This window comes from Ambystoma mexicanum, chromosome 1q, assembly GCF_040938575.1.
Source record: "Ambystoma mexicanum isolate Mex_15411 chromosome 1q, UKY_AmexF1_1, whole genome shotgun sequence".
Taxonomy (NCBI): Eukaryota; Metazoa; Chordata; class Amphibia; order Caudata; family Ambystomatidae; genus Ambystoma; species Ambystoma mexicanum.
The window spans coordinates 1,216,562,540-1,216,582,628 of NC_090922.1; the positions used below are offsets into that span (position 1 = coordinate 1,216,562,540).

The window sequence follows — 20,089 nt, forward strand, 5'->3', positions numbered from 1 at the left end:
AGAGTTCGCAGCCATCTGCTTTTTGCTCACTGTACCTTTCACAGATAGGAAATATCCATTTACATATCAGTCTTTGTCCCGCCCACATGGGCAGTCCAGCACCGAAATGCTATGGCAATTCCTCTCTGAACAAGACTACCTACAGCAACCCCATACACGTGTTTCAGCCTTGTTGGGCATCATCAGTGAGGTGAAGCTGAGCCTCTCTAAGCATAGTGAGTAGGGAGTCCACATCTGGTTGCCCCCAGGTAACCTAGGGTGACCAACCCCAAGTTCCTTCAAAAAATTCAACAAAGGTAGCAGGTGCACCTCTCTCGGAAGAACAAGGCATGATAACCTGTTCAGTGGTTGTTAACCACATTGAGAGTTCGCAGCCATCTGCTTTTTGCTCACTGTACCTTTCACAGATGGGAAATATCCATTTGCATATCAGTCTTTGTCCCGCCCACATGGGCAGTCCAGCACCGAAATGCTATGGCAATTCCTCTCTGAACAAGAGTACCTACAGCAACCCCATACACGTGTTTCAGCCTTGTTGGGCATCATCAGTGAGGTGAAGCTGAGCCTCTCTAAGCACAGTGAGCAGGGAGTCCACATCTGGTTGCCCCCAGGTAACCTAGGGTGACCAACCCCAAGTTCCTTCAAAAAATTCAACAAAGGTAGCAGGTGCACCTCTCTCGGAAGAACAAGGCATGATAACCTGTTCAGTGGTTGTTAACCACATTGAGAGTTCGCAGCCATCTGCTTTTTGCTCACTGTACCTTTCACAGATGGGAAATATCCATTTACATATCAGTCTTTGTCCCGCCCACATGGGCAGTCCAGCACCGAAATGCTATGGCAATTCCTCTCTGAACAAGACTACCTACAGCAACCCCATACACGTGTTTCAGCCTTGTTGGGCATCATCAGTGAGGTGAAGCTGAGCCTCTCTAAGCATAGTGAGTAGGGAGTCCACATCTGGTTGCCCCCAGGTAACCTAGGGTGACCAACCCCAAGTTCCTTCAAAAAATTCAACAAAGGTAGCAGGTGCACCTCTCTCGGAAGAACAAGGCATGATAACCTGTTCAGTGGTTGTTAACCACATTGAGAGTTCGCAGCCATCTGCTTTTTGCTCACTGTACCTTTCACAGATGGGAAATATCCATTTGCATATCAGTCTTTGTCCCGCCCACATGGGCAGTCCAGCACCGAAATGCTATGGCAATTCCTCTCTGAACAAGAGTACCTACAGCAACCCCATACACGTGTTTCAGCCTTGTTGGGCATCATCAGTGAGGTGAAGCTGAGCCTCTCTAAGCACAGTGAGCAGGGAGTCCACATCTGGTTGCCCCCAGGTAACCTAGGGTGACCAACCCCAAGTTCCTTCAAAAAATTCAACAAAGGTAGCAGGCGCCCCTCTCTCGGAAGAACAAGGCATGATAACCTGTTCAGTGGTTGTTAACCACATTGAGAGTTCGCAGCCATCTGCTTTTTGCTCACTGTACCTTTCACAGATGGGAAATATCCATTTGCATATCAGTCTTTGTCCCGCCCACATGGGCAGTCCAGCACCGAAAAATGCTATGGCAATTCCTCTCTGAACAAGACTACCTACAGCAACCCCATACACATGTTTCAGCCTTGTTGGGCATCATCAGTGAGGTGAAGCTGAGCCTCTCTAGGCACAGTGAGCAGGGAGTCCACATCTGGTTGCCCCCAGGGTGCTGGACTGCCCTGCCTCATTGATTAATTTCTCCCAATGCTTCAGGAACAGAAAATCTTTCCGGCCACTTGTGCGCTTAAAGGCAGCCGAGAGACTCCTATTCGGGAGAAAAAAAGGATGCTGAAGAAAAGGAAGAGCATGAAGATTCTAAATCTACTTGTTCCTCCATATGCACCACTGCTTGCGTCACACCTTCTGGAGGTGGGGCCAACACTGGATCTTGACGGGACCCCCGTTTCCCAGTAATGGGCAAAAACAAATACATTTTTGCCTGCTTAGCTGCCTTCTCCCCCAATTTCTTTATTGTACCGCCTTATGTTAGATGAGTAGGGGACTCATCCAAAGCTATGCCCATAAGCACACGCTCTGAAGGTGAGATAGGCGACTGCGGGAGCAGTAGCGTTATTGCCAACAACATGTCTTGGTCAGAGATTGCCAAACTAGGAGTGACCACAGCCAAAGAAACAGAGAGAGCCACTCCTTAGAAACATGATGGGCATAATGCCAATACACGAAAAGTCAGCTGGGCTATGAATTCAGTCCACCAGGGCCAGAGACACACTCCCAGAAGGTCCAAAGGTAATTAGCGGACAAATCTTGCTAACGCCACGGGAGAACATGTTATTTTAGCCAAGAACTGACCTTTTGGATTAGCATCAATTGGCATTGCTTTGGAGTTTCCTTCCAAAAGTCCAACTAACAGCAAATAAATGTGAGAAGGAAAGATATCCCCACGACTCCAACTCCCGACACTCCTGAACACGACAGAATACTTTGCCAAACACCACCTGAACACTGCGTGTTCTCGCGAGGTTTATCTAGAAGAATGTTTAAAGGCACAGCGTCCCAAAAGTCCTTTGTACCAACGAAGGAACAAGGAGACTTGAAATCAATGACCTCGCAGCTCGACACGCCAGAACACTTTGCCAAACACTTCGCCACAACCATATTATATTTTGTAGCAAGTAGCTAATTGGGTAATTCTGCACTTAGTGCAAAAATAAATAATCATTTTATTAGCAAGAGGAAAAGTCCTGCTTGCTGTCCGTGTTGATCTCTGCTGCTCTTGTGAGATAATGGAGGCAACTAATTACTGTGATTTTCTGAACAAACGCCAAGAAGCGATGTTTTTAATAACATGTTTTCTAAGGGACATGGCCCTGACTGTCCACGGAAAGAACCAGAGAAATGTTTACCTTACCAGGAAGACGTGAAGTGCAACATAATCAAGAACGAAATGTCGCCTTTGATATGATTAAATGTATGTGTAATGTTTGCCTGGCAATTACTAGGTATCCCGCTCTCTTGCATGTATTTTGCTGACTATACTATACATGCTCCTGATGTCATCTTGCAATGACCATCTTACGTTAATGCCCAGTTCAATTTTGTCTATAACTATGTAGTATGGGCTTGTAATAAACAAGAGAGATTCTACAGGTCCAATACTTGTGGTGGCGTGTTTCTCCTCCATCCCCTGCGCACAGCAGGATATCAGGGGGGCTGAGGCTGGAGGTGTTTATTCCCAGGCCCTGGGATCCAACACACAGTTCTTAATTATGTAAAGGAGGAAGGACAATACGAAATCATTCCCTTCCTTGATATCCAGAGCAAATGAAGCAATGAAAAGGATTCAAGGAGAGCAGGTTACAAAATGCAACAAAGACGTAAAGAAATACATGATGCTAGAAAAGCTGTGAAAGATTACACCAGATGCAAAAGAGACTGGGTAAAGATCTGGATGCACTACAAGGACACACAAACTATGTGCAGGTTCAATGAACCAATGCAAGTGTGTCAAGCAAAAGGACTCTATTTCCAGACAAAGGATGGGAGGACATGATGGCAAAGATATGAACAATCATATACAAGAGTAGCGAACAATGAGTAAGGACAAGATCACATAGACCAAGTAAAAGAAAGACAAGAATGGCTCAAGCCAATGACCAAAGAGACAGGAGAGCAGATTCAAGAATTGCTAAATGAAGTGAATGCAGAGGGAAATAAGGGAACAATAAGAGTAACTAGCAGACTGCTCAGGACTCGGCAGGAGTAAGAGACTACCAGAAAGGTACAGAGTCTATGTAATGGACTAACTTGTACATTGTACAAAAAGGGATAATGTCCCTACATTGTCACATGACGTGCGTGGGGGAGGGAACAAGAAGAGAAGGACACAGTAGGCTGCGTATAAGTGGAGAAAGGAGTAGAGAGAGAGAAGCAGGTGAGATAGCTCAGTGTGACTTGCACATATATGTTAGAACCAGATAAAGAAATAAAAAACTCACGAATCAATACTTGGTATGTGATTCCATTTATTAAATAAGCTCCATTCTCACAGTAAGATGCAAGAGCTACTGATCTGAAGCACATCATCACGCCTGAAAATTAAAAATGAGATGCACATGTGGCGTGTTCTCACTTAATCACTGCAAACCCTGGTCCTGCTGGTCCTTTATATTTGTTAGATCTTCAGTTTGGGGGTTCAGTGTACAGCTCATCTGGTGCTTCTCAAGCAAAGAGGAAAAGATAGCTTGCAGAACACGCTACTCCCCATGGGCTACTGGGTGGAGCTCTGCAGATCCCATGAGCCAGCATTCTGGACGGATGTCAAGCCCAGCTGAAGCATGGATGCCTGCTGCTCCTAGCTAGAGGCCAATACCTAGCCTGCAAAGGCTCTTGCTGTCGCTTCCTGGTGTCATGAATAAGGCTTTCTCTTATAATCATTTAGTAATCAAGCAGCCCTCCCCAAGGTGCTAGTGCCACATCCTTGTGTGGTCTGGCTCTTCAGGTTGTGCCAGCGTGTGGCCACAATGGTCTCCTCAGTGCTTAGCTAGCTGGCTGCAGTGAACAGCCTAACTGTTGCAGTGTGAGGTAACCATACAGAGTGCATAATCTTCTACAACAAGTACGGTGCTATGTTTCCAGCAGCCTCTCAGGGTGAACAACAAAAGATATGCCAGTCTGGAGCATACTATCCTGAACTGCATTTCACTATGCCCCATTGCCTTAGCTCGACACACAGGGAGATCCTTCATTATTGGGGCCCAGGTAGGGACCCTGGATTGAGCTCCCTGGCAGACACTAAAGAAACAGAAGTCACGGTCAAACATGTGATGCGTTTATTCTTTGCTATAGGTGCTGTGCATAAATTCTTTCTCCAAGATGGTGAAGATTGCTACAATGCCCCCAAATAACTGCTGGGTGAGTATTTCAAACCTTTGGTCAACATGGTCTATGAGCGCTTCAGCTGGGTCAAGTGAGATGGCGTAGCTCAAGAATCCCTAGAAGCATGTCATGCATGACTCCGATGCTTACCACTGACCTGTACACTACGGAATGAGTAGGATATCATATGGGCTCAGTTGATCCAAGGGTGCCTGTGAGTTCATCTGTGGCATCCTCAGAAAGACTGGTATATCCCTTCAATGAGCCTCATTACAAGTTTTCCGGTCCGGGAACTATGGTACCAGTAAGCTTGCCTGTACCGTAGTTCCCAGAACGGCAAACTACGAGTTGTGCTTGTGGGTGCCTTTCTGCCTGCCAGGTCTGACCAGACAGGCAGAGCGGCACCTGTGAGCACAGCATGTCGGATGCACCGGCACCATTCTGAATGGTGCTGGTGCGTCTAACCTCCATTCCGGTGCCTGCGAATGGGCAATTACTGGGTCATATGGTATATCTAAGGAAAATATTTACGCCCCTCGACTTAAAAAAATCACCAGCTGCCACTGGCCCTGAGACTGTGCTGGGAGAGGGGTGGGTGAGCCCAGGGACTGTGGTGGGAGCAGGATGAGCGGGAGCCATGGGATAGTGGTGGGAGCAGGGTGGGGAGAGCCAAGGGTCTGTGGTGGGGTGGGGAGAGCCCAGGGTCTGGGTAGGAGTGGGATGAAGGATCCCAGGGACAGTGATGGGAGCAGGTGGGGGAGCCCAGGAACTATACTGGGAGTAGGATGCAGAGATGGCTTGTGATAGTTCATAGCCATTTGAACTTACTATCCATTTGGCATTTTGGGGGAGGGGGGGCATGCCCACATTTTGCTCGGAGGTCCCAGGCCTAAAATGTTTGAATTGGAAACAAAAGGGTTGTTTTAAAGTGGCAATGACTATGGGCAATGCTATTATATTGCAACAAAAGGTGTCCTGCCTGTAACCAGGGATTGAAGTACCTCTAAATTACCAGATTTACAACCACGCAGAATGATGCATGTTGAATCTGTCACAGGCAGGACACCTTTTGTTACAACTAAAAAGTTTGAAGACCGCTATGCTAGGGGTTATCTGGGGGTTATTCGACCCCTGGTCATATATGTGGGAGATGCCGGAAAGCATATTATTTCCGAAGGTCTGCAAAGTGACAGCTGTGGTGATTTTCATTGTGCAAGTGGTTCACAATCAAGAAGCTAAATCAAAGTATTTAAAGCTCGGCTGTACCACAGTAGAGGCCCTGAATCTGTTTGGTTTCATCGTTAGTGTATATGTGCATGACGTCAACCCTCTGGTGGAGGAAAATAAGAACGTGTTCTAAGGCATAGGCTGTCACCAAAGTCATCATGCGAGACTCCACTTTGATTCAACAATACAGCCTGTTAGTCTACACCAGGGAAGGGCACGTTTTAAGTTAAGATGAACGATTGAGCTGGAGCTAAAATAACTGGAGAAAAGAGGTATTTCTGATAAAAGTCACTGGGCCTTTACCACAGGTCCCTCCGTGGTCACAGCCACGCCAAATAATTTGATGGGGTGCACATCTGTGTAGACATAGGCTTTTCAAACAAGTCCAACAAGCGAGAAAGACATTCCAGATCAACCATTGATGGGACTGTGGCAGACCTGCGGTGTGCCACAGCATTCTCCAATGTTGATCTAAATGCCAAATACCATCAAGTGCCACAGCATGAGGACTCAAGCGATAACACAATGTTTTCCACTCACTTGGGTCTGTTTAGCAGCTCAGTTTTGGGGCATCCTCGGTGCAAGAAGAGCTAATTGACCAAGGAGGGGTAACAGGCCTTCCAGATGTCCTGAATGTAAGTGATAACATGCTAATCTTTGCATATTTGGATCAGGAACAACTGAAAAGCCTTCTTTCTGTGTTAGCAAAGCTCTGGGACAACGGCTTAACGCAAAAATGGATAAGTGTACCTTCCAACAATCGAAGGACACATGTGTTCCAGCAATGTGCTGACTAGGATCAAGGAAGGATTCTCACAATTTGAGAAGGAGGCCTTGGAAGTGCTATGGGGATGTAGACATTTCACCCTGAGTGTTTTGGGTCATCCTGTGACAGACATCCCAAGTATGTAAACTCGAGCAGCCCATATGGTGGTTAGCATCCCTTCACCAACTGAATAGTGTTGAGAGGTGGCGCCCCCAATTGCAGGACTGTGGGGAGACTCTAGGCTACAGGCAAAGTAAAGAGAAACTGGGGACAGAAGAGCATGTCTACTTGGTCAACATTCTACATAAACACAACCTTTCTCTTTAAGTCAATAAATCAAGCTAAGGTAAAAACAACACTAATTGTTGCTTAAATTCATATGGCAACTCTAACCTGCTCATATTCTACTGATCCTTAGTGAAACATGCCCTACCTATATGCAGTAAAAATCTATATATGAATACAAACTAAAAAATCATTTTTATCCAATTACTTAATATGTACCCTTGCATAAACTAATACGTTCATGAATGCATTACATGGTTGAAAAACAATATTAATACAAAACACAAAAGACATCATTAAAATGTTCAATTCATTTGGCACGTTAGAAATTCTAAATACATTGATTACATATTTCTTAAAGTGCATAAGTGCTGAGCATGTGTGTGAAAATTGTCTGAGAATATGTGCTAGCTAGTTTGTATACCTATAGAGCCAACTAGCGGACACAACTTTTTAAATATAATACCATCCCCATCAAACAAGACAAATATACCCAATAGGAACATCAAACATCAACATGATACATATAGTCCACAATTATGCAAATAACTGATTGATTAATACTAAGTACATTAACTGCATCTTTCTTAAAGCGCAATAGTGCTAAACATGTGTGTAAGGCATCTCTCTTGTGAAATCCTGGTCGTACACATGCCTAGATGAATGATGTGCCAACTAGCTGACATGTATGAGATAGTTAAAGGCCGGAAATGATAGACCGACTGAATGCCATAGCTAAGATGGCTAAAGGTCAGGTAAATGATAGGCCAATTTGCTGATATGTCTGAGATAGATAAAGGCCAACTAGTACAGAGACAATATCACACATGTTTACCCTAAATGTCGACACCACTGCTGAAAATGACCTATTGATGTAGCTGACTATTTTGACATTTCCAGGGATACTAGTTTTGACGAAGAGCACAAAGCCTCGGCTTCATCAGGGTCAACGGTACAAGAGTAATTTTGTGGCTCATGGAATTGTGGCATTGCTGCGATCAGAAAATTGCTCTCCCTTCCAAGGTGGTGAGTTTCATTACTTTCTGAGTTTACGAGGTATTCAATACAAGAGTGTCAAGCCCTGCTGGCCCAGGCCAAATGGTGATATTGAACGCTTCATGAGGACAGTCAATACAACGCATTCCACATGAGCAGGGTATACATTTTCAGGAAGCATTGTGCACAGGATGATGCCTCACTCGTCCACTGATGTTGCACCAGCAGAGGCATTCTGGGGGAGAAAAGTCAGGCCCACTATCCCAGCACTCTACAATAATCATCCTGTTCATTTGGATGGAGTGTGAATGAGACAAGTACAACAAAAAGGAAAAGGCAAGAATAATATTGCAGGCCTTTCAGATCTCAGAAGGAGACACAGTCTTCCTCCAATCACTGTGTGCAAACCCAAAATTATCCGTCCCCTCCCAATACATACAGGGATTGTTAACAGGGCCAACAGATTACTAATTATGGCCACTGATGGTCATTTATAGGTCACTCCTTCCAGAGCCCTCTGCTCAGTCTCCTCAAACTCTCTGTGGGTGCGCTGTTCCTCCAAACAGAGATTTGGGAGTTGATCCTTGTCCTCTGCAGGTTCCTCCCTCGGAACAGCCTATCTGCCTCTCTCTGTCTTGAGCCGGACCGCCTTCAGATCTGGAAACTCCTCAAGACCTACCTCTTCTATTCCTCCTTCTCTCTCCCTCTTCCCTGCTAACCTCATTTCTCTTTGCTTCTTTCCCTCCTTCCTTCTCTTCCCAAACCTTCTGAGTTAGCTGACTGATTGCTTTGTGCACCTCCAGAGCCATACAGGTCCCAGGCTCCCCCACCAGTCCTGCACTAGCCTTCGGGCCTCTGCACTCTGCCTGGCACTTCTGCATTATGCTCCATGAGAGGAGCAACCACTCTGCACCTAACCCAGCAAATTGCGGTACAGTTATTAGCTACTTCCCCATTCCCATTGAGCCCTATGGGGGCTCACATGGGAATGGGGAGTGGATTTTTCAATGGGGATTTATCGGTCCCGCAAAGGTCGGACTACACCGGTAAGTCCCCATTGAACCAAGTTGGAGTCGGTACCGGTATGGGAGGTAGTCATGGCGCAAATAGCACCATGATTACCACCATACTCGGAATGAGGCCCTATGTGTTATTTATAAATCATCTAATAGTTCATTTCAGCTCTAAGAGCTCATCTTTTGTGAGTAAAGAATCATATCTCTTTTATAAGAAAGAACTTATTTCAACCACTGATCATCCTAAAGCAGATAATACTAGACCTCAACTTAGTTCCCTCTATAACAATAGCAATACTGCATGCTCCTATTTGTCAGCTTATAATACAGATCAGAAACAATCTTTTTTTTTCATGTTTTATTTTTATTTTACTTATAACAACAAAACATGAAATAACAACTAAATTTGTAGCAAAAACTATATACATAATTACAAACACATAAATACCCCCTCCCCCCTTACAGATGCCAGGTACACATCATATAATATGAAATTGTCAGAATCAATACAATGTCAGAAATTTGCCCCAAATTTTCATAAACAACCCATTTTTGCCTTGTTTCCTATATATACATTTTTCCACATCTGCCAGATCAAGCATTTCTTTCAACCAGTCCTCTTTTTTTAAAGAAATGTCGGATTTACCAAGGCTAAACCGCTGGCCTAAATCGAGATATCTAATAAAGTTTCAATCTTCAGCCAGACGTTATATGTTGCAATGAGGAACTTGTGGCTCTTGATTTTAATACAACAGAGCCAAAGTTTCCCCGATCGTTTCTAAGTTATGGACATGTTGACCGAAGTAGAACTCGTAGGTCTTTGACATATTGGGACATTCAGTCAATAGATGTTTTGCTGTCTCCAATTTTACTCGATTTTTACATATTTGACAGATTATAAGCTTATAATGGCTGTCAATTAGAAATAAAAGTGAGGCACATGTGGAAGGTATGGTCTTGTAGCCAATGCAACATTGAGTGGTGATACTTTATTGTAGAGCTGTGATCTGGCAGCTTGGTGTAACCCCAAAGGGCATAACAGTGGCTTATTGTTCTCTGTTCATCTCTGGCAGACTTTTAGACTCATTCAGACAGTGAAATTGTGGACATGCATTACCACACATTCTTCTGAATTTCTCCCTATCTTTGGTGATACTGCCAATATCTGTTTGATGTTTGGCTAACTGGTGAATTGTATATATTGGTAGTTGTTTTTGGTTTGTGACTTCTACTCAGCTTTGTTACTCATCAGTTTCTGTAAGCGTATTTAATTTATTTAGGAATGTATGTATATGTTGCTTATACAGCACTTTCATCCAAAGCACTTTACAGAATAATATACATACCAATTAATGAAAACAAGTAGTATCTACACATTTACAATGCAAGGAAAGAGCCAACTCAAGCAAAACCATTCTTCTGATGTTTCTTAAATTGAGAAAGTGAGGAGCAGAGACATACATCAAGATTAAGAGCATTCCAAAGTAAAGTGGCAAGCCATTGAGGAGTGAATGTGAGATGCAGCACAGGGATAGACAGTAAGAAAGAATAGAGCTGCCGAGGAGGACATTACAGTGAGATAAGCTCAGATAGATAATGCAGAGCAAGCCTAAGAACACATTAGATGATAGGTGAGGTGTAAAGCTTAAGTGAATAGGGAGAGGTTACTTTACCATATTAATACAAGAAAGAAAAGATATTTATGAACACACTCTGTATCTGGCCATCCCTCTGCTTCTGCACCCCCTATGTACTTAGCATGTCCCCTGTCTAATTATATCTTAAGTGTGTACAATATCTATAGCCATATCAAGCTTTGAGCATAGCACCCTATTGCTTAAGTGACCATGTAGCAGTTAGGTGCAGTATAACTTACCCTCGTGCAGCAATCCAGCTACTATCATAAGAAGAATCATGTTGTGTCTCCTCTAGTAGATCTAAAAAGTAACAAAACACAAGCGCATGAGAGTGCATACGAATACCAATGGTGTCATAATGTCTGCCGTGTATATTTGTATATTCGTATAGGGTCGACCACCCAAAGTACTGTCTATACTGCAAGAAGCATTGTATCTTTCCCAGGAACATAGGTTGTCAGCTGAACATACACATACAAAGGGCAAAGTAGGTGTTTCTTTTTCCCCAAAACACTAAAGACAACCCCAACCTCTGTGGTTATTTCAATGCACTGTGTCTGTTTCTCCAGGTCGCATGAGATGTAAGGAGATAATTCCCCATTGAGGAACATTGGCAACCATGGTAGTTTAACGTCTCGTTGCCAATCTACCACTTGAGAAGTGAGCAAGATGCAAGTACCATTTTGCAATTCATGATTATGTTTTTCTTCAGATCTGTGTTATGGCACTGTGATGTCAACGTGTCTGTGCAGGTAAACGATTACCCGCTATGTTATAATCAAAATGTTAACGCATGTGTATGCCATGTGATTTTGGCTACATTGTGAGCTGCACACACTGAACAGCAAAACAGCTCAGAGTGGGCCTGACCAGAATAATTATAGTACATTAATAGTACATCGCAAATTCAAACTAGGCACAATGTGCACCACTGTTTAAATGAGGGACAACTTATTTTGTATGCATTTAATACACGTTTGAATCAAGTTTCTGTCATGTGTAATGCATTTTTTGACTTCCAACTTTGTGTCTTACTTGAATATAAGTGTCAATATCAATATTTGAATCATTTAAAACAGACACATATTTACACAACCAAGCATACGTCAGTGTTATTTATTGTTATATAGTGCTTGAGATGAATGCATAAACTGGTGATGTAGGATAGAATGTTGGCTGTGAGTGAGAGTTTTTGTGTAAGTGAATGTGTGTGAGAGGTTCCAGAGGCAGGCAGTTAGAGAGCCCCTGCCTGGGTGATGGGAGCCAGTGGTTCTCTCTGAGTAACTCTATAACATCTTAATGTAACTGGCAGAAGATGTAATAATGGACTTATGCTGGTACCTTACCTCTATGCCTAAGGATCATACATTATTTCATTTATATACCTGTATCTTTTGCTAATTTCACTTACACTCATCCATTCATGCAAAGAAGACAGAAAAGGCCCCTCTCTCAGTTACCTGTAACCACAGGTTTATTGGTGTGCAGTGGTCCATTGGCAATTACTGATAATGGATACCTTAGTCACAATAATGGATACCCCTAGTCGCAAAGGGCCTCATCAGGAGTGGGTGGTATCCCGGCGGTAAATCTGCCGGGATACCACCCAACACAAATAGCGTTACCACAACTCGGGTCCCAGGTTGCGCCAATGCTGTTACTCCCCATTTTTCTAAGAGTCCATAGGACTCTACCGGGCAGTATTGGCGTAATAACCGCGGTGCAAATGTGCTGCTGTAATTGCAGTGTAAATGGGTGGAAAGTGGCAAGATTTACCTCCAGCTTTCAGCTAAAATGAGTAATGCATCTTTATTTTTCGTATATTTATTTATATGCAGCCTTCTTCAGTCATGTATTAGCTTTTTATCCCTAAACACTGTGGACACTGCAAATACTTCAGACTCCAAGGGATGCTGTAAGTGTCCTTGCACTGACACATCCCATCATCTCACTCTGTTGAGCCTATTTGGGTGATATGAACTTGCTCCAAGCTTTATTATCATAATAATAATAATAATAATAATAATAATAATAATAATAATAATAATAATGGTTATTACTATTTTTATGATTTGTATTGGTTTTTACAGTGCAAACCTAGCTAGCAAACAACATAGTGCTGTAGAGGTCATAGATCAAAACATTAGTAGCGAGAATTTAACAAGTCATCAAATAAATATTATTAGCATGCGGGGCAGGGTAGCTGCCAATCAGGTTCCTTGGTTTGCAGGCTGATACTCCAAATCTCAGCCGGCATTCCATGGAACCCGATGGCTGCTTTCTTTGCCCTGCACTGCCATCATCTCCACACCCACCCACCCTTTCCATTCTTTTTTAAACTAATCCCAACCCCCTCCCCCGTCCCACTTACTTGATTGTGGCGGTGGCAGAGGCCACCGCTGCTGCAGCAGATTCCCTCATCTCGCTTTGCTGGCCACCATGGAAATGGAAGAGGGGTTCCGTATGGAGCCCCTTCTTCCACAAACATGGTGGACATCTTGTCACAGTTTTTTTGCTCAATGAACATGAAGCTGCGCGCCTCCCGTTCTTTGAATGAAAATACTTTTTTTTAACACCTGGGTTTCCGCATTGATAACCTGGGGTTCTAATAGCGTTAACAACCCGTTCCATGGGCTATACCGTGGGGTAATGTCCCGGTGCCCACGTCACATGCCCTTGCTTTGCTCAGGCCATTAACTTGGGCTGCCGGGCTATGACCCCACGGTTATAGCCCATAGAATGGCTTAACACTATATTATTTGTATTGTTATATAATACATAATTACTATTATTATTGTTATTATATATAATAGTGATAATGCATATTAATAGTATTGCTACTATTATAATATTAATATATTGGGCAGGGTGTAATGTCTTAAGGATTTTCAAGGGTGCATTATCACATTGACAGAGAGATAGGTATTTTTCTAAGTGGAGTAAAGAGTAACTGAAGTCTTAGGTAGAATTTCTGGTTCATTATTTATTGAAAGTTTGCTTCACTAGTTCCCTAGTAGGTCTTTCTAAAATTGTGATAGTTTTCTTGATCAGCAGACTTGGTGTATAATCAAGATGGAAGGACAATCTTAGCTCAGCACGGAGGCAGTGTTGCTCTCAGGTGGGCATTAAATGTTAGTATCATTAATGCTGATGTTATAGCAGGTGTCTTGATGTGTTTAGTGCTTTCTGCAAATAATGTCTGTAACATGCAAGTTACAGGATGTATACTGACAGGGATGGCCCCAGCCTATAATCTTCTTTAGCCGATAAATTACTACTTCTAAGTATTAGTATTATAATGAAAATAGGTCTGCTTTGGAATTTTCTGTGTAATACCAAATTTGCTAAGAATATAATTTTATGCAGATTTAATTTCTTAGTGAACGCTAGGCAATAATAATTAATTGTATTTCTGACTCGCCATGACACTGTCTTGGTGCATGAACTTTCCCTGTGTATTTTCTTCTGGTTGCTTGACATTAAAAAAAAGTCCACTGCAAGAATGGCCCGGTGCAGAAAATGAGTTTAGAATGTGCATTGTAGGAGGCTATACGTTTGCTGTGGTTAATCTCCAAAACCAGCAGGTTGGGGCCTTCTGCAGGATGTTTGTCCTAAGGACAAAATAACTCTCCGTTTCCCTTTTCTTTTCCAATTATATCTGAACTCGCTGCCTACAAATGTACAAGCACCACAAAGAACACGTTGCTTTGGAGGCCTGCCATTTGCACTCAGGCAGCCCTGCACACTTTTGCAGGAACATCCATTGATGTAATCTCCTGTTGCGATCTGCAGAGTGGAGCTTGTCTTCAAGGTGATTTTCAAGTAGTTTTCTGCAAGTTCTATAACAGAAACATCTTGGGGCAAGCATGTCGAGCATGTGCGATTACAACGCTGATCATTCTTGCGAGGCTGTTTTTATGAGGCCACGTTTTTCGACATTTTAGATTGGCCCTTAAATTAAAATATGCAAAGCAAATTAAAAGAAAGTTATGCTCATGTATGCACTCATTGGAATAACACAAAGTGAAATGGCCCCCAGCCTGCCAAATGTAGTGAAGGGCCCAGAGGTTCCTGTCTCGCAGGTCTCAAGCAAATCTCTGAGTCCATTGAGTGCTGAGTAGTTGTGTGGACCCCGCAACACGGTGTCTGGAGGGGTGTCCATTGCACCCCTGTCTGGATTAAGTTGCACTGTCTGGTTATCTCTAATCTGAGTGAAATGTGCATAAAACATTGGGCCTCATTATAAGTTTGGCGGTCTGGTAACAAAGGTACCGGTAAGCTTGCCGGTACCGTTGTTACCAGACCGGCAAACTATGAGTTCTACTTGAGGGTGTCTCCCCGCCCACCAGGTCAGACCATGCATCGGCACAATTCCCTGGTCCGGTGGGGCCATAATGACCCGGTAATTGCCCATTTGCAGGTGCTGGAAACATTCGCAAGTTTGGCGGCAACCTGATGGTTTTACCGGCAAGGCTACTGCCAAACTTGTAATGAGGCCCATTGTTTTGAATCTATTCCAGGTGGGCTTCAAAGGCATTTTGGTAATCAAAACTACTGATGTGTTCTTGCTTAGCCTGGATGGAAGCTGATTGTTTCAATGAGTAAAGACTGACAAAATTCAGACATTAAATTGAGCAGAATATTGTTGCTGATCTGAAAAAGATACTTCACTCAAGTTAATTAAGTAGACACAGCCCCTTATGTACATGTAAATATCGGTGCAACCTACTTCCCATGCAATTGCAGAAATATACCTTGACTATTTCATAAGAAGCTGACAAACTGTATCACGTGCACTACATCTTTATATCACAACAGGGCACATACATCCGATTAGAAAAAACAACTGGTTAACCGACGTCCCTATGATACATACATTGTAAGTAAATTAATACATTGTTAGTCACTTTTCATCGTTAGTATAAAAGAAGGATTATACATAGATCGAAATTCACAATTAAACCACAGTATAATAATGTAAACGAATACATATGGTGATATGCATACAATTTACATGTCTGCATTTTGTGTTTTACTGCCTTACAACTTTTTAATCACATAACAGCGTGTCTTTGATTCACTTCACAGACACCACTGCCATCGCTTCCCTATAAGAACAACTTTATTTATAATGTCTACAACAACTATAAATATCTGACTAATGGACATTTCAGTTCTTGCTGCAGGCGAGGGTGACACAAGGAGTTGTTGCTTCTAACAGAAGCTTAAGAACAGACTGGTTCTAAGCTTGTATACTTATGAATAGGTCTGGTTCATTCTGTATGAAGTATCACCTAATTAGACCACACACACACAAAAATGTGATAAAGCGGACAGGGTTTTGCTCCACACATTAATTGTAGCACCAAATCTCACAGTAAAACTCGTGCAAATGGCTTAAGGACAGAAAAAAAGTTAATGCCATCAAAAGTGAGAACCATCATTTCAATGTTGAATTAGCGCACATACTATGGGTCGATGCGGCCCCTTAACAGCCATTCTCTGTTCCCACCCAGGTTGATCCACAATGTGGAGGAGACCCCAGAAAGCACTAGTCTCCCCTACCCTCTTATCCTGTGTGTGTGGGGAACACGCTCTTCCCACCCACCTACTGCCCAACAAAGATGCTGCAACTCGCTTTTTCCCTCATTTGCCCACTCCAGACTCCTTACATGTCACAGGGTCGCCCCGGTCCCCACGTGCTGAAATAGGCCCCCATACTACTGTTGGCTCCCACTATTCTGTCCAGACATTCATGAAAAGTGTGCAATTCCCATTCACAAAAAGTGTCTTTTCGTGCAAATGCATGTGGGAAAACTGGACATGTCTGTAACAATCATTAAAATAATAGTAAACAGTCACACACCATTAAAAAAAAAGGCGAATAAACACGGTTTTGTCATGCTTAGTATATATAGCCCCCATTCCATTAAATTGACAGCAAAGACAATACAACACATTAAAGCTAAGGCACACACAGAATATTCCCCAAATCACAGTGCTATAAACTATAAAAGAAGTCAATAATGACGTATCCTTGATGCACAGTAAGTGTTAAAGCAAATGTATGTGTTATTACCTGGCTATCCTGGCCGACAATCAATGTAGGCCCGTCTAGCCATGTGATAACGCTTCACTTATCACATTTGCTTTCCCCTTGAAAAATGGTTATCACGTGGCTAGATTGGCTTACATTCAATATATGGCAATCTAGCCATGTGATAATGCTTGTGGCTAGATTGGCTTACATTCAATATATGGCAATCTAGCCATGTGATAATGCTTCACTTGCCGTGTTTGCTTTACCCTTCATGCATGGCACTGTGCATCAAGGGTAAAGCAAAAAACAATGCCATGCCCCGAGATGTGGGGCTGCTACGTTTGGGGATGGGGGCTGAAACACATGCACACAAACACTTCTGTGCATTCACACATCATTCATACAGCTCCTTGCATGTATGCATTCATAAAAACAAACACACCAATATACATACATACATACTCATTACATTAAAAAAAAACACTTACCTGTATGCAACATCCACACGTGCCTTTGAAACCATGGGGAGGACCACATGGCCCTCTCCTCCTCTCAGGGATGTAGGCATGCTGCCTGACAGAAGAGGAGGCGTCTGCTATCTGCCAGCGTGTTCACGTTATGGGTTTCTGCAATTTGAAGATGCTGACTGACAGGAGATAAAAACTCTCCTGTCAGTCAGCAAATCTAAGCTGCTAGCACAATAATGAGAGCCGGAGGGCCAGGCTTCAATTGTTCTGCATTACATACGAAGCCCACAAAAATTGTGCATTGGGGGAAGTGCTCTTCTCAGATGCAGACAGCACAGTCCCCCGAGCAAATAAAGTACATGGTTGGACTGTTCTGCCTGCCGCTCAGGCAGAAGGTGGCACCCCCCCATCCATAGTGGAAGGCCGCTACTGTGTGGAGCTCCAACATTTGAAATGAGGGGTCTACCAAAAGTATCATAATTGTAGATGCCAGGGTTTCTGCAAACCTACCATGTGAATGTTGAATGCGTATTAAATTCATTGCACTACACAAATTCCCCGGATCATATTTAAATGTTTCATTTTCTAAAGTTACATGCCTACACTAGAACGGGACTCATACAAAAGCCGTCATAGGGCCTAAAGAAGTCTTACCATTTTCTGTTCTTATGGCATAAGCAGGGCAACAAGGGGTACACCTACAATGGCGCTTTCCAATGTATTATGCCATTCCACTCTTCACTGCTATAGAGGAAATGTAGAAATCTGGCTTTGAATACATCTGGCCATTTTTGAACACCTTCCCCAAATAATATCGGGTCACCCCTTATTCTGCTGATAAGGTGAGTGTGGCAGTCTCCATTATACTTTAGCTCCACTAACTGAAGACGTGAAAGGGGCCATGAGATAAACTTAACTTCGGACTACCTCAACCCACTCACTTTCAAAATCATTGCTGGTCTGATAGCACAGTGAGTAGAGTGCTCGCTTTGACATCTGTGCAGATCCTGCTGTTGCAGGTTCAAATCTCTGCAGGGCCAAACTCAGCCTTTCATCCTTCCGAGGTTGATAAATGAACACTACACACAGTGGGTAATAATAAGCAGTGCTCAGATGCCTGAGGGTTTACAGTGCTATATTAATATTAATGCCCCTTTTCAAACAAGTATTTATTTTGTATTTACTTAGTGTCATTTCATATCTTTCGGATCCAGTTTGCAGAGGTTGAATGTGTATAGATTAGGGCTAAGAAAATCATGTTGTTGTTCAAAGAGTGTGTTCTTAGGCTACACACTGCTTCTCTGGCATATCTTCAATGTTATGCTGATTTGAAGTCACATGGTCTGTTTCACTATGTTGTTTATATTGGCTGTCTGATCTTGAAGTTCTCTGCCCAGGAATTCTCAGCAGTGTTACATCAGCGGTTCATTATGTGGCTATTTACTGTGGAGTACTTCATAACCATGCAGAGAATTTGGAATGCAGGGGATTGGAAACTTCACTTTTTAAAACGGGAGCAGCATTGTGGTCTGTGTTAGAGATTATCTGCCAGTGTACTAAATGTTCCCCTTTTGAACAGTAAACAATTAAGACCTGAAGTGTCCTACAAATGAAACAAGGAAACAATGATTACATGAAAAGTTGTGAAAAATAGCAATGTACCTCTTTATCAACAAAATGGGAGACACAGTATCTAAAGGCAATAGAACAGCCATGGGAGATGGGTGAAAACCTCTGCACATGTGCTCAACTTTCTTTCTCTTGGTTCCTGAACACAAAGTGACCAGCTGTGTAATGGTTGTGAATATGAAAGGCAATAAGCGTTGGCAGAAACTAGCTGCCTGGAAATCCCCCCTGGACTTTTGTCCATGCTTATTTCCTTTCACTCTGATACCAGGGTAAAAGTCAGACTGGACCAATCAGGGAGTACCTCCTCCTGGATCTCCACGGCCCGCTGTTTGAAACAAGGATGCATGTTTGTGCCCTTACTATTTAACCTATATCTTGCTGACAAGGGTTCAGCTTTGGCCCACACCTCCGCCATTCCACCGAAATTGGGTGATTTCCCTCTCCTCTGGATGTCAGATGACATCATCTTGTTATACCTCACTCCGGCTGGCCTCCAGGCTTCCCTGGATATGTTAAAGCAAGTCTCTGATTCCTTGAAACTAGGAATCCACTCCCTTCTCTCCATAGTATAATTTCTCCTCCAGATTCAGGCCCCTCTATAAAAATAAAAGAGGATACCCCTTTCCCTCCCTTTACAAAACTAGTGATTAACATCCACAAAACCAAGGTTATGACACTCCAGCCTCCGCGGCATAAAAAGATCATTTTCCCCTGGCACTTGGAGGGGAAGAAGTTAGAGGTGGTTCACAAATATAAATATCTCAGGATCCACTTCGATGACACCCTATGTGGTACTCCCTACCTAGTTGCTACTAAAGTGAGGTCCTTTCAAGCGGTGGGACGCTTGGGAAAAGTTGGGATTCTGGCCCAATTACACCGGGAACAGACTGAATACTATTTGAGGAGAATGTTTGGCAGAGTTGCAGGAGAAATACATGCATAGGGATTGTTTTTGGTGAGTTTCACAAGCAACAAAGCTATTTATGGAGTGTTAATACGTCAAAAAATGTCATGAGTTGAGTGTACCAGGCAACAGATTCATCATCATCTGGAGAAGTCTGTGTGAAAAAAAAGATGCTTGTTGCATACAGATACACCATAGTCCTGTGAACTGCTATTTCTGCTAATCGCTTTCCCTAAAAAATCATCAGTT

At 43.1% G+C, this 20,089-nt stretch overlaps 1 protein-coding gene across 1 annotated transcript in view; it reads right to left on the minus strand.

Annotated features, from left to right (window-relative positions):
- LEPR (leptin receptor) overlaps positions 1-20,089 on the minus strand; it is a 1,083,230-nt gene that overhangs the window by 917,714 nt on the left and 145,427 nt on the right. The window contains exon 3 of the mRNA XM_069641975.1: positions 11,040-11,100. Coding sequence (XP_069498076.1) covers positions 11,040-11,079 — 40 coding nt within the window. The 5' untranslated portion in view covers positions 11,080-11,100. The remainder of the gene's footprint in view (positions 1-11,039; positions 11,101-20,089) is intronic.